Raw genomic sequence first — 16,199 nt, 5'->3', positions numbered from 1 at the left:
ACATTTTTGCCCTTGAAAAACTCGTTCAAATCCTTACACTTGGCTATGTTTCCTGCTTGAGGACAAAATGTTCACTTGCTGCCTATAATCAATGTTATTTACTTCACCTGTCAGTATGTTAAAGGTAGGGTAGGTAGAAATGATCTAAACACTTTTGTCCAAATTTGTTTAAACTTTCTTTATATGGCAATACATAATTAAAATGTAAGTACTCTGAAAAAGAGAGTATAAAAACCGAGTGACTCTAGACTTTTTAATCTGCAATAAACACCGCTCATTATTTTCGTTCGGGACGAAACAAATGATTGGCTTGGGCGACTGTCACTCTCTCTCGCTACCATGGCGACCACCGCTTTCGCTACAGGATCTGCCCACATGCGCGCACCCCTAGGAAAAGCAAAAGCATTCAAAATGCACGGTGCCGGGTTTTGCAGTCAGCGAAGGCAAACAATGCAAAAAAAAAAGGAAGACAGTGACCCTACATGTAAAGGCAATGCACAAGAAGTCTTTGGATAATCAAAGAAATCAAATGTGAGTAAATATCAGCGTGGCTTTCCAACGATGTCGAGAACTGAGGGACCTAAAGGGGCTGAAAAACGACTCATTGCTGGCTGTATTTCTGCTAGACAGGTAATCTTTCATTTTGATTTTACATTTTTTTGATTTATGTTTTCATGAAGCATGTATCAAGAGCACATGAAGCTGCCTAATACATTACTTAGCATAAAGTTACAATATTATACAGTTAGCCATTAGTAGAGATGATAAATACTCAATATGCTTAGTTCAAGTTGATCGCTGAAATGAATCAATGCTACCCGTTTTTAGCTTTGCCTTACAAATATAACTAGCTCGTTACCAAATTAAACAAAATATATTTTAAACTTTACCAGTATCGGTATTCTAGCTTGATCGTGAGTACTAAAAGACATCCTATTTGTTTATATTCATACTGATAAAGTTAGATGTTTTATTACATGTGATTCTGACATGATGTGACTACATGCACTCCGCTCCTCTCAGGTAAATAATGCGTCTTCCAGCTGATTGGCCGGTGAGGCGCGTTCATGTATTTTGGGGGCGTGGCTTTGGAAAGAACCCAGAAGGGAGAAGGAGGAGTGAATGGAAATAATGTGTCGTGAGAGGTCTACAGATACTCAAATTTTATTCTTTCTTTTTTAGAGTACTTACATTTTAATTATGTATTGATATATAAAGAACGTTTAAACAAATTTGGAAAAATTTGGAAAAGTTAACCAATTCTTACCTACCCTACCTTTAATGCTATGCCTGATCTGTGTATATTCTACTACACCATGATTTTTCCAAACCTTTCTGGATTTTACTTTTCCAGGCCTGGAAATTGACATTTGAAAAGTCCATGACTTTTTCAGGTTTTTTATGACCGTAAGTATCCAGTTAATTTTCTGGGGCTTGAAAGTGGTAGTTGTGTAGCCATCAATGGAGACAGAAAGTGTTCAGATTTCATCAAAAAAGACCTTCATTTATGTTCCATATGAACAAAAGTCTTATGAATTTGGATTGACATAAGGATAAGTAAGGGGTAAATGGTGACTGACTTTTCATTTTTGGTGAACCAACCCTTGAATAATGCCGAATAATGGTAGAGTCAACAATATACCAGGCATCACAACTTCTGATGATATGACTGGTTGAATCGATCACTTACATTGAGACCTTGAGTGAAGAAGACTTTATTGCACACTGAAGGGAGAGACGTGACCAACACCATAGACAGCAGACGAGGTAAAGGAATCACTTCACTCGTCTGGAAAGCATTGGACACCTCTGACTGAGCCTCATAGATCTGTAACAACATCAAACCTTGAGTAACCATCATCTGTAAGCTCCATAAAGGCATTGAACGATATAATTAAGAGTTAAATTGTCCCTGTTATTATTTCCAAAATTAAATGAAAGCACTGCACCACACAATATAAACCACATAAAGCAACCAGAAGACATACAAAGGAATCAGACCCACTTTCTTGAGCAGAGTGATGTTGTCCTGCCAGGCTTTTGCGATTCGTGGAGAGAATGAGAACTGGGTTTCTTTGAAGTATCTGGTTAATATATCAGGACTGCTCTTCAGAACACCAACAACCAGCTCCGCAACCATCTCGTCCTCTGTCGCCTGCTTAAGCCTCACCAGAAACTGCAGAAGAACAAGGTTTCCTGCTCTGGAAACAGCAGGGTGATACAAGTAAAAGGAGAATGAAGATGTGAGAGTGTGTTTTGGGCACAGTCTGTTGTTTCTTTTTCACTTGAGAGATTTTTTTGAAGTGCTTGAGCTGGTATCGTTATATTTTACTGGAGCAAGTTAATAAAACATGGTTTTAAGCATATATGGATAATTTATAATTTCTTATTTGACTGATGCAGGGATGATATATGTTTGTAGGTCAAAACAAAGAAATGAGTCAGAATTTTAGCACTTTCCGATTTCATCGTCCCAAAGTTTCTTTAAATTGGGTTTTTGGTTAAATGTGTGACAGAAGGTCTGAGGTTAACACAAGCTCTAGATATTCTTACATGTTATTCCATGACATAAAATACATCAGTAACAAACCCTTGTGATTTCTGTAAAGTTTTAAGTGGCTAAGGGTGTACTCACACTAGCCAGTTTGAACCGTGCCCGAGTGCGTTTGACTACCAAAGCGCGGTTCGTTTGACTAGTGTGAGTGCTCTGAACCGTGCCCGGGCGCGGCTCGATTAGCCGGCCCTGGCCCGCTTGGAAGAGGTGGGCCAGAGCACGGTTCAGTTGGACTCGGGCGCGGTTCGCATGCAGTGTGAGCGCTAACCGTGCTGGAGTCCGTAATCAAAGCTGCAAAGTCCTTGCTGCACTTCAGCTGGTACCTTGCAAACCTCATAATACGAGCAGCACGATTACGTGAACATTTTCGCGCCACTAAGGCGACACATCTGTTTAACAACAGGCTGTGAGAGGGCTGTGGACCACCGTGGACCAAACGACACAAAATTATCCACAAAGAAAACAGAGCGATGGACTCCATTGTGTTCAGAGAGCGCCGCTCTTCCTGTTTATCCCAAAACCGTCGCACCATAATGACGTAAGCGTGCTCCGGCACGAATGCTAAAACCCTATGTGAGTGCAGGCCAGAGGAGGAGGGGGGACAATCGTACTCGGGCCCGGTTCATGGCAACCGTGCCTAGTGTGAGTACACCCTAAGACTACAGAGGTTTTCCATGACATTGTTATGTATATAGGCTTAAAAAAAAACTTTTTTTAATATAAATGTTGTGTTTATTTGTTAAAATTATTATGAACAAAACATGTAAGAATCACAAACTTCTGTTGGTCACAAAGCTTATTTTCTGCAATCGTGGACTACACATTGACCCTGTTAAATTAACTAAAAAATCAATTGTAGCTGCAAAAATTACGACAAGAACATCTGAAGGACTTACCTTCCAGCGGTGCCCAGGCTCGGGTCATGAAAACTGATCCCATGTTTGCGAGAGCAGCAGATGTCCAGCAGGAAGTTATGCACCAGCTCCCTCACTATACGTTTCCCAGCCTCTTCATCCTTCTGTTTCCAAAAGATGTTAATTATGAATACAAAAACTTAAACACAATATAAGACAGGAAGACAATTCCTGGTTACCAAAGTTACCCATGCAATTATGTGAGGAATATGAAGAGAACAAAACACTGTTTCAGCGATGACTGATCTGAACACCTCTGATTGGCCATCACATTCATAAGCTCAACAAAAACATGTGTGACTGGGTTATAATCCTCAATGCTGCAAAACGAAATCTGATGAAATGGGGCAGTAGGATGGATCAGCTGAACGATAAGTATTGTTGTTTGTTTAACCAACATTATCACAAACATACACCTGTCAGGCATAACATTATGACCACCTTGCTAATATTGTATTGTGCTGTCAAAACAGCCCTGACCCATCGAGGCATGGACAATTCCTCGTTACCAGTCACCCATGCATTTTCTGTGAGGAAAATTAATAGAAAACACAATAGGGCTACATGATTAATCGTAATTTAGTTTTTATTGATTATGAAAACAAGATAATCAGCGTGAAACAATTAAATGGTCAAATGTCATTTGTAATTATCCTCGTAAACACAGTCGGTTATGTCTTAAGTGAATGTAAAGAAAAATGTAAAGAACGAGCATGTGTGTAACAGTTTACTGGGGCCGTGCAGATCTTAAAGGTCCCGTTCTTCGCGATTCCATCTTTCAAACTTTAGTTAGTGTGTAATGTTGCTGATAGAGCATAAATAATACCTGTAAAATTATAAAGCTCAAAGTTCAATCCCAAGCGAGATATTTTATTTAACAGAAGTTCCCTTTCAAAGCCTACAGCGAACGGCCGGTTTGGACTACAGCAGGAAGTGCAGGGATGTAATGACGTCACTAGAACCGTTTGTTGACTAACCCTCCGCCCACAAGAACACGCAAAATAGGGGGCGTGGTCTCGTTGCTCTCCCACGTGGAGAAGAGCGCGCATTCAGCGCTTGCATCTCCCCGTTATGGTAAGAGGCGGGACCTTTCCGGGCAAAGTGCGCTAAGCTGCTGTCCAATCACAACACGGGAAGCGCTGGCCCAATCAGAACTCATTACGTCTTTCTGAAGGAGGGACTTCATAGAACAAGGAAATCATCAGGCCGTTTTTAGGACAGAGGAAACAGCGCTGTACAGATAAGTAAATTGTGTGAAAAATACTGTGTTTTTTTACACGCGAAACATGAACTCATGTTATATTGCACACTGTAAACATAATCAAAGCTTCGAAAACACGCGAAGAACGGGACCTTTAAAGCGACAGCAGTCTAATAAACCTAATGCAGTCTGTCAATAATGTTAATCAAACAACAAAAGAAAGATCAAATCACTTACTGCTCTTGAATGAATAAACCAGTTTTAAATAAAGATTAGTCTATATTAGCTGTGTTATTTTACATTTGATTACTTTATTCAGTTTCTGTTGTTGGCTATTACTCATTTTAATACCACTAAGTTCATCTTCCTGAAAAACTTGAAGCACTGTTTACTTCATTTGTATTTTTGTTCTGTTATATTTTTTGTCGGTTTTGTTTGTAATTAGTTTCTTTGCTCTTATTTTAGCTCTGACTATTTACTTGCCTTCTGTAACTGTTTGAGGACTTTTTACTTGCATTAATTAACCTAGTATTAGTAGAGTTAACCTAGTATTAGTATAGTTAACCTAGTATAATTGTGAAATTTCACTACCATTTAAAAATAACTGATCATATCACCTAACAATAAATAATAAATAATCACAATTTCAATATTGAGCAAAACAATCGTGATTATGATCAGTAATTTTAAAGAAGCAAGTTTAAAGGAACTGCTGATTGGTCAGTTTGAATGTCTCACATTTGGGTTTCAGTCATATGGTAAAGAAGGGATAAGAGGAGACTGTAACTGTTGCAATGGCTCTTCTCTTTTCTTGGGGCCTTCACTTTGGCTTTCTTTTCTTTCTCTAGCACAAGTCTTCGGGCTCTGCTTCTAGACTTGTTCTTGCATGCTCTCTCTCACTCTCGGGTGACAATTTGGGTACAATTACATCATATTCTAAATCTATTACAGTAAGGAAAATAAGTATTTGAACACCCTGCTATTTTGCACAGTGGACATGCGCCTATGATCACAATTTCAGACCCCTCCATGATTTCTAAGTGGGAGAACTTGCAAAATAGCAGGGTGTTCAAATACTTATTTTTCTCACTGTGTGTAAACGACTCAAGTGTAACTGTAACCATATACTGTCATTTAACCATTTAAATGATGAATTATGTGACAAATAGTTTTGATTCAGTATTAATAACGATATATCATTTATTGCAATACAATATAGTCGCACAATGAACCACTGTTGGAATACCAGGGAAATCAGATTAAGCAATAAAATATAAATTTTCCAGCCATTTAAATGTCATATTTATCTTTCTAATACAGTCCAATCTATTGAATAATTGTCAACCTAGAAATGAATGTATAATTATATAAAACAGGATTTAATTGTCCCCTTACTAAATCATGCCCCAAGTACATGACATGTTGCAGACTCCATCTAGAGACATATCGGCAAAAATGTCAGAGACTTCTGACATTCTTCTACCTGCATAGTATTAAAGAGAAGGCTTCTTTGAGTGCAAAGCTTCCACTGTACCTCTTTCTCATCCATGCTGACATCTACAATCCCGTTCCATTTATAGAGGGAGGCTATCTGTCTCAGTACAGAAGCACTGAAGAAGCGCACTTTCTGAGTTTTTGTGATGGTCTTATTCTGAACAACCTATGAACAAATATATAAACAGTTATCCACAGCATCTCACATTGGTAAATGGCATTCATAGGGGAGGGTCTTACTCTGGTTTGCAGGGTGGACAGAATCAGGTTTACAATGGATATTCGATCTTCTGTAAGTCTTTCAGACAAGATTTCAGACAGGAAATCTAAAGAGCAGCAAAAAAAACATTTATTAAGACAACTCAAAAGCACAATTCATAACGCACAAAGCGCACATTGATACCTTTAGTTTCCAGTATCTGGCCAATAGTTGTATTGTCTCCAGACATCAGGAATGAAAGGACAAACTGAATGTAAGCCATTCTAACATCTGGCTTCCCCTGGAAAATGAACACAATTATTACACTTAAACGAAAGAGAAAATTGTCCAGCTATTAATAGTATTTGTATGAGGATATTAACTTATTATAAATATTACTATACAGATTTTCACTAAAGCTGCTTTGAAACCATAAACCAAAGACGCTATATAAAATACATTTTGACTTAAGTGTAAGTATCAGTGTCTTATTTTGGTCCTGAAAGTTCATTTGTAAGGCACTTTAGATAAAAACATCTGCTAATTTAATAAATGAAAATGTAAACTTGTGAAGCTCTTACCGCTTTGTCTCTTCTCTGAGCGAGGCTAGAGAGACCTTTGCTGAACTGAATTTGACTGAAGACTTCCCTCGCCGCCTCCGCACCCTGAGACACCAGAGCGGACAGCAAACACAGACACTGACGGACAAACCTGTTCATAAAAAGCAGGTAGGCAAACAACATTGAGTGCATTTGTTAAACTTTCAAGTGATTAATTTTGCCTGCTGTAACAAGTACTGCCAGTTCTAGGGTTGGGAATAGAAAATTGATTCCAATTCTTGAATCGGATACTTGTTATAAAAATGTAAAATACGAATCCTTGTCACTTCCTTTGTGTGCAGTTTAATATGGCTTTAAACCACTCAATTCCAAGAAGACTCGCATACTGTTTTCTGTGCTGCACATACATCCAAAATTGGCAAACAGAAAGCTGCCTCTCAAACTGAATAGTGCGTGCGATACTGAACTTAGTTCTTTTTCAAGTGTTTTTGCAGTTGAATGGATAAATACACAAGTCAAAATATCCTTATAAACACAGTCGTTATGTCTTAAGTGAACGTAAACAGTTGAGAAATAAAACGCATGTGTATTAATATATTGGATCTGTGCAGCTCTTAAAGTGACAGCAGCCTAATTCCTGCTGCCGTTTCTATAATAACATTAATTAAACAACAAGTGGCAAAGCTGTTCTAAATAACTTTTGTAAATATATTTCTAACGTAAACAACCATAACCATATATATAGGTTAATTTTGTTAACACCAAAAGTTCCTTGTTAACCTACAAACCAAATAGGCTGTTATACGGAAGCTTATTGCATTCACTTGAGAAATTTTTTTTTTCTGAATTAATGACTTATTTATCTCAGAATTATGAGATAATTTTTCATGAATAATTTTTTTTTGTTCTGTTTTTCTGAATTAATGACTTAATTTTTTCTTGAAATTTTTTTTTTCTCTCTCTGTTTTTCTGAATTAATGAGATCCCTCAAAATCCAGCCAAGAGCTCTATTTTAGCTGGATTGCATGGAAGTAAACATGTCCCGCCTTTCAAATTTAATCCGGATTCATTTTACTTTGGGTTTGAGACGTTGTCTTTAAGTAATAAAAATTGTATTGTTTTTAGTGCATCAACTTTGTGCAGACAGCTCAAGACAGCAGAAAAGAACATTATGATCTGCTTGACATTGCTATTGCACTGATCCAGTATTTTCAACAATTGCCTGATTGTCTCTTGTGTCACCACGTAGCCAGCCTGAATGCATTTCAGATGCATCATCTTAACACGATCACATAGTAATGCGTATCAATAGTACGAGTGTGAAATCGTGTCTAATGTATATCGTCTGGAATGTATATTGTGTGGAATGTATACTGAGATAATGCAAGTGCTACGCAGTCTTTCGCGTGCATATGATACGCACTTTATGGCGTGCATATGACATGATCTTGGGTAGGTTGGGGATGGTGGGGTGGGGGGTACGTACGTATAATACGCCATAAAGTGCGTATCATAAGCATGTGAAAAACTGTGTACCATATGCACACCAAAACTAATTTTAGCGTATACATTCCACAAGATTGCACACTTATTTATACTACTATTTATACGCATTTTCATGAGATCGGGCTCGCAAAGCATACCATATCTGATATGGAGAAACAGGCTAATTCTGGAGCTGTCTGCACAAATTTGACGCACTAAAAACAATACCATTTATATTACTTAAAAACAACGTCTCAAACCCAAAGTAAAATAAATCCGGATTAAATTTGAAAGGCGGGACATGTTTACTTCCATGCAATCCAGCTAAAATAGAGCTCTTGGCTGGATTTTGAGGGATCTCATTAATTCAGAAAAACAGAGAGAGAAAAAAAAAATTTCAAGAAAAAATTAAGTCATTAATTCAGAAAAACAGAGTAGATTTTTTTTCTCAAGTGAATGCAATAAGCTTCCGTAATGTTAACACCAAATGTTTTTATGTAATAAATGGAAAGCAAATAAAAAGTCTCTTCCCCTTTTTTCCCGATCTGAAAAAGGATTAAATCTGTGACTCATGATCCGTAATGTGATCCAAACCGTGAGTTTTGTGATCCGTAACACCACTACGCATTATCCTGCTGAAAGATGCCACAGCCAACAGGGAATACTACTTTCCATAAAAGGGTGCACATTAGGGCTGCACGATTTGGTGAAAATATATAATTGCGATTATTCTGGGTAAAATTGCGATTGCGATTTAAAATGCGATTATTGTTATTATTATTTTTTACAAATGAAAAGTGTGTGTATATAACATTGTGTTTATATATTAATGTGACTAATAATAATTATGAATATTATTACTGCTAAAAATATTTTTAAAAATAAGAAATATTACCATTACAATAACATTTTCATAATTACAAATTTAAAAAAAAGAGTACGTCAGAATAAATAAAACAATATAATACTACTATTTATTTTTTTATTTTTTATTTTTTTACAGAAAACTTATTTTACAAAGAAAAAAAAACTGCTGGTTACCTATTAATATGCAGACAGCCTATGACTAAAAACATTAGAAAGGTCTAAGCCTAAGGAGTTACTGTAAAAAAATTAATAAAAATAAAAGATAAATATATATGTGTTGTTTATCTGTGATATCAATTTCTTAAAGTCTGTCTTTAATATGAAATATGAACCTCTTGTGCATCCACTGTGGGGGACAAAACTCCTGTACATTGAAGAAAAACATGGATTGTCCAATAAATTTATAATTTTTAAAAGTTTATTAAGTTTTAAAGGTGCACTATGGAGCTTTCCGTCCACTGGAGGGCGCCTATTCAAAACAAATCGTAGTTTGATGACGCAAAGTGTGAGCGCAGCATCTTGGGAGATGTGGTCTTCTCATCACAGCCGGTGGAAAATAGGACTCGGGCAGAAATCACGTTCATGCATGCGGTTATTAACGTTACTGTAGTGTAAAGCAGAGCAGGACCGAGTGTTATGGACCTGAGCAAAGCTGCTGGAGCGATTGTTAAATAAATACCCGCCTCGCGAATACCAGGACTTTTATTATGACGGGACGGGACACATTCGCCGGGCACTTGCACTGATCAGCTCTTCCGGTTATGATTTTGAGATAATGCTGCTCTGTTTATCATATTAGATACATTTAAGTGTGTTTAAAACGATGTTATGACGTTACTCCGTGCGTTCAGTTGTTCACACTGCTAAGAGTAAAGCGCTCCTGCCAAATAAAAGCCGAAACCGAGGGTAAAGCCGATATGACGCAATTGACAGGCGACTCCCTCAAATGCAATGCTGAAACGTCCTGGTCCTTAGTTAAAATAGCAATTTTCTCACAATTTACAAATAGTTGGAAACTTCTGGGATATTGTAGGTACTCAACTGAACAAAATATATAACACTGGCCTAGTGGTTTTTGGATATTTTACAGCAAAAATACTACATAGTTCACCTTTAAAATGTATTATTTTCTTATTATTGATTACCCAAAAGTTTTTAATTCATACTGAAAGCCAGAGGGCGCCCTTGAGCGGAAACGCCACAATTGCCTCAGAGAAGTAATTGACGTTAGTTTTCAGGAAATCCATGATGTGTGTGAAGCTAACGCTGTAAACAGAAGATAGAGACGCTTTGATTAAACATGACGACAATAAACACGACTGCAGCAAAATATGGTGTATTTGAGTTCTTCAAGCCGTCAAGGGTATTCATAATATTTCATAATAATAAAGTATATTATAATGCAGTGCTGATTGACATAGACTACTATAAAATAACGCATCGTCTGCCTCACTCTGTGATGAGAAGCCACATCAGCTCACACACACTCGACTGACGACATGAAGTGAGGTAAAGCATGTTATTAAACGCTGTCTTGTTGAACAGGTTTATGAGCTCTTCACTAGTTTGTGAAGATGTTTGACTCCTGTTGCTTTTTCAAACACACGTTAAGCGACTCAAACTCGCAGTCTTTCAGACGGAGCAGCGTTTACTCCTGATCACAGAGCCGCTCTTCGCTAACACACTGGGCATTTATTTATTTAATTTAAATCGCAGTCTTTGAGCTTTCATAATCGCACGCAAGCCAAATCGCGAATGCGGTTCGATTTCGATGGTCTGCAAAAATGCTTTATGCCAAAAATGCCAACATTAACTTCTTGAGCAATTTGAGCTATAGTGGCTTCGGCTTGTATGTTTGATCGGACCACACGGGCAAGCCTTCGCTCTAAATGAGCGTCAATGAGCCCTGGCCGCCCAGGAACAGCCCACAAGAGCTGCAGTTTTGGAGATGCTCTGACCCAGTCGTCTAGCCATCACAATTTGGCCCTTATCAAACTCACTCGAATCCTTACGCTTGCCCATTTTTCCTGCTTCCTATCTCATCAAGTTTGAGGATAAAATGTTCACTTGCTGCCTAATATATCCCACCCACTAACAGGTGCTGTGATGAAGAGATAATCAGTGTTATTCCCTGTCAGTGCTCATAATATTATCCCTGATCGGTGTATATTTGTTTCTTTATGTGCAGTATTATTTTTCTTCTGATTACAGTTTCTGTGCACAGAAACCCATAAATCTTAAAACACTTTATTTCAATCATATCTTTGTTCAGTTGTATTTATTTGTGCGATTACTCATTTATTTATTACTGAGTGATTCCTTGTCTATAATGCTTGAAATAATGCTTAATGATTCATTTATAATAATACTAAGTTCAATACAGGCAAATATCTAACAGACTAGGATTAGTGCAGAAAATACCTGTGATTGTCAGAATGTAGAGAGGAGAGCAGAAGTTTCATGTGAGTGGAGACAATCTTCCTGACGATGTTGGAGCCCACCATGCTCAGCTGAGAAAGATCACTGGCCGTACGCAGCAAAATCATTTCTAGACTCTGGAATATCAGAGTCAGCTACAAAAGACATTAAACAGAATTTATGATTATCATGCAAACTTTTTATCATCAAAGCCAAACTGCATTCTTTGCGGACAGAAAAGAACTAATGTTGGCTAATGTAGTCCGTGCGGCTAGGAAGCTTGTTTCCTTGTTGACACAGAATTTAGACACAGAATAAAATATAAAATAAAAATAAAAAGTAATTGCAACTTTTTATTTCACAAGTCTGAATTGTTTTTCTCCTTCTGACTTTATATCTCAAATTTATAAAAATAAAAAAGTTGGAATTCCGAGATATCACATTTCTGACTTTTTTTCACTCAATTCTAAATTATGAACTCAGAATTGCTAGAAAAAGTCACAATTGCGAGATAAAAAGCCGCAATTACCTTAACTTCAAGTCTGACTTTTTCTTGCTATTGTGAGATTATAACTTGCCATTCTGACTTTATTTCTCACAATCAGTGTTGGGTAAGTTACTCTAAAAGAGTAATGAATTACTAGTTACTAATTACATCTTCAATAGTGTAATTAGATTACTGTACAAATTATTCTCTCCAAAAAGTATTTAATTACTTATTACTAATTACTTTTTAATTGCTTTCTAAATCCTAATAAGCAATTCAATGTTAGACATGAAACAGCTTTTCTAATTTATTCAAATAAATAATAATATTTTTAATTAATATTAGTAAAATTACTCTTATTAACTGACCAAAGTAAGACAAATGTGAGAAGGATACATAATAACATGCATTTTAAAGTTGTTAATTCCACTATTGTATTATATATAATTATATTTAGTATTTAGTTAAATTACATCAGAAGTAACAGTAATTAAATTACAGAAAAAATAAGAGTAATCCCTTGCTTTACTTTTTCAAGGGAAAAGTAATTAAATCACAGTAACTTATTACTTAGTAACTAGTTACTCCCAACACTGCTCAATTCTGAGTATATAACTCACAATTGTGACATTTTTCTCAGAATTGTGAGAAATAAACTTGCAATTGTGAGGGGAAAAAAGTCAGAATTGTGAGATAAAGTTTCACTTTTTGCATTTTTTATTCTGTGACAGTAACAAGCTTCCATAAGTCTGCATACAACATGCATAACAAATTCATATGAACGGTCAAGCATAGCTGAAGCATTTCTGTATGTATTGAATACCTAGACTAACTACTATAAATGCCAAAATGTAGGTTATGTAAAATGTTAATACTGTATCCTACAATGCAATGTGATTTGACCTTTCCTATGTGATCAAATAACGTTTTTTTCATATCTCTTTCTTGATTCAATATTTGATTGCGTACTCTTAAAAGTTAAAATACTTAAGACAAAATTAAATAAAATGTCCCTGTTTATTTTTGAGATGATACCACCTGCTGAATTATGTTGAAAGTAGTGAGATCATCATGACCACAGTGTTGCATACACTTTTTTAACATTTCTTATTGCATATTGTTTCATATACTATTTATTATTTAAAGCTACACTGTGTGATATTTGCCTCCATCTAGCGGTGTAAAGGTATATGACCATCCAGTGAATAATAGTTTCTGTTCCTCTCAATTCTAATTTCGTTTTAACTCCTACGGTGGGCGATTTAGTCCAAGATTAACATGGCTTCCAGTTCGACCTCGTTCATGAGTGCCATCGAGTGTCAAAACGCGAAAGGCGAAACTTGAATTTACGGGTATGTCCCTCTTTGGCTAATGTACTTTCAAGATGGAGGGGCAACATTGAGACTGGCATTCGAACCCCTCACCTGTATGTATTTTCAATGGCATATTATAAACTAACGAGAATACTTTATTACTTGAAAGAAGTAAATATACATTAATGAGCACATATATTTTTGAAAGAACTAAGTGTTTTTAGCTAAGAATAAACTAAAAAAGTTACACAGTGTAGCTTTAAAAGGCATTATTTTGTGTATGGTGTGTAGTCACCTAATGTTGATGTAAGTGGTAATTAAGTGGATCGTCGAAATAAAGTGTAACCCCATAATAATAAAAAATAAAATAAAAATAAAAAAACATAAACAAACCAAAATTCAAATGCATGACTTACTTCAGACTCTGAATTATTTTCTTCCTCCAGTAATCCGAAAATCTCTGAACATTCAACTGAGATTTTTATGTAGCCCTCAACTACATCATAAAGTTCTGCGCATGGAAGTTTCTTCGCCATTTTTATGAAGGTCTCCAAACCTGCAAGGTATTAAAGAGAAATATGTTAAAATACCATGATAACATTCTTTTTTTAGACATTGTCATCCAAAATCATCTCATCTGTGTTTATGTATACGTATAGACATACAGTACAGGACAACAGTTTGGACACATTACTATTTGTAATGTTTTTGAAAGAAGTTTCTTCTGCTCATCAAGCCTGCATTTATTTATTCAAAAATACAGAATCTTTTTTTTAACATTGTGATATATTATTACAATTTAAAATATTTGGTTTTCAATTTTTTATACTTTAAATGATCAATTAATTCTGTGATGCAAAGCTGAATTTTCCGGATCGTTACTCCAGTCTTCAGTGATCATGATCCTTCAGAAATAACTCTCATATGAGGATTTATTATGAGTGTTGGAAACAGTTCTGCTGCCTAATATATTTGATGAATAAAAGGTTCAAAAGAACTGCATTTATTCAAAATAAAAAATAATATAAAACTCCTTTACTATCAATTTTATCAATTTAACACATCCTTGCTGAATAAAATTATTGATAAAAACATATATATGTATCAAATAAATGCAGGCTTGATGAGCAGAAGAAACTTCATTAGTAGTTTCAAATAGACAAATAGCAATGTGCCCAAACTTTTGGCCTGTAAGTTACTGTACATAGACAACATAGATCTACATATGTGCATCTAATTTACTAATACAAACACAAGGGTATGTACAGGGTATTTATGTTTAGATTGCAAAATAATAAATAAATAAATAAAATAATACATAAATAAAAAATAAAAAGAACATTCATTTTAGCATGCTTTAGTCGTTTCAATGAATGCATAAGTAATAATTTAGTGTTAGTCTCCATTTGTGACTGCTTGTTCAACCCCTCTGCACAGTAAAATATGAAAACAAAATAAAAGTCTTTGGCGATGAAAACTGGAAGCTTGATACTTACCGTTAAGAGAAATGTACTGATCAACGGTGTACACAAATCGAGCATTTTTACATTAAACTGTAACAGTTACAGTTCAACACGTGAGCTGGTTTCAGCTGGACAAACACTCACTCACCCTTTAGCGCTTTAACTGTAGAGGAATCCTTTAGCATGGACTTGAAGACAATGCCATTAAACTCGCTTTCGTTTGTTTTGGTTTTCTTTGCTGTTGTAACGGACTCAGGAGGATTCCCATTTTGTCGTTTAGTAGCCATTGTAGTATCCCACTAAACGAAAACAGACACATGGAACACAGGAAGTGTAAAACTAGATACGGTAGAGCAGCAAAACACGTGGAAACGCGTATCTAATGAATATTAAGTTTGACGTGCTGACGTTCTTCATTTTCTCTGTAGAGCGTCACCAGAGCCAATGAGAGCGTCACGAAACCGAATTAATATTCATAAGCTAAGCCAAGCATTCGCTTGCCAGTTCTACATTCTACATTCATCTGAGGCAGGTGTGAAAGCACCCTTACAAGCAGCCAAGACTTTATCGTAGTAGGCTAAGTCTGACTGAATCATTAATTTCTTTTGAATCTCACAGATGTTGTTGTACGGTTTAACCCAGTCCAGCCCAGTCAGCATTTTATTTTATGTTTTTGTTTTGTTTTGTTTTTTACAGCAAAAAAACATCAATTCACGTCAAAAGGACTTTATTAACCCCCAGGGCCGTGTGGATGGATAGATGCACTTTTTTGGGCTTCAAAATATTTGAAACACCTCTCGAGATAGATAAAATAAATAAACACGAGGATCAATCTGAAACTTTTCAAGTGCAACATCAAACATAAAATGTTTCACTATTCTCTCTCTTTTGCCTCCAGATCCTCTTGGTCCCTCTCCTCCTTCGTCACTAACTGTCCCACTTGACAGTTTCCCTGATTTCAGCCAGTTAAGCATATGGTTGACATGACATGGCCTTTTTTTGGTCCAATGTGTCAAAGTTACGTAAATTATTAAAAAAAAAATATGTCAAAAACTGTTGTGATATTGTTCAGAAAGTGCTGTTATATATGGACATACAGAGCATTTGTAGGATTAATCTTTCATTTTTTCCACAATTTTCAGCCAAACCAGAAAAAGCTCATATGGCGTGACTGTCCCAAGCAGATTTCACAAATTTAGATTTTTACTAAAACAAGAAAATGGTTTAATTTTATGTTTATTCAA

At 36.0% G+C, this 16,199-nt stretch overlaps 1 protein-coding gene across 2 annotated transcripts in view; it reads right to left on the bottom strand.

The window, feature by feature from the left end:
- Positions 1–15,339, bottom strand: part of urb1 (URB1 ribosome biogenesis homolog) — a 60,054-nt gene extending 44,715 nt beyond the window's left edge. For both annotated transcript variants that reach the window (XM_067450098.1, XM_067450099.1), the window contains exons 1-10: positions 15,104–15,339; positions 13,909–14,048; positions 11,696–11,847; positions 6,944–7,073; positions 6,567–6,663; positions 6,404–6,489; positions 6,204–6,329; positions 3,451–3,572; positions 2,006–2,201; positions 1,691–1,828 (exon numbers count right to left, since the gene is read on the bottom strand). In XM_067450098.1, the coding sequence (XP_067306199.1) occupies positions 1,691–1,828; positions 2,006–2,201; positions 3,451–3,572; positions 6,204–6,329; positions 6,404–6,489; positions 6,567–6,663; positions 6,944–7,073; positions 11,696–11,847; positions 13,909–14,048; positions 15,104–15,242 (1,326 nt within the window). In that variant the 5' untranslated portion in view covers positions 15,243–15,339. The remainder of the gene's footprint in view (positions 1–1,690; positions 1,829–2,005; positions 2,202–3,450; positions 3,573–6,203; positions 6,330–6,403; positions 6,490–6,566; positions 6,664–6,943; positions 7,074–11,695; positions 11,848–13,908; positions 14,049–15,103) is intronic.
- Between the last annotated feature and the right edge of the window lie 860 nt (positions 15,340–16,199).

The sequence above is a fragment of the Pseudorasbora parva genome, chromosome 8 (genome assembly GCF_024679245.1).
Source record: "Pseudorasbora parva isolate DD20220531a chromosome 8, ASM2467924v1, whole genome shotgun sequence".
In the NCBI taxonomy this organism is placed as follows: domain Eukaryota; kingdom Metazoa; phylum Chordata; class Actinopteri; order Cypriniformes; family Gobionidae; genus Pseudorasbora; species Pseudorasbora parva.
This window is presented reverse-complemented; position numbering and strand designations above follow the sequence as displayed.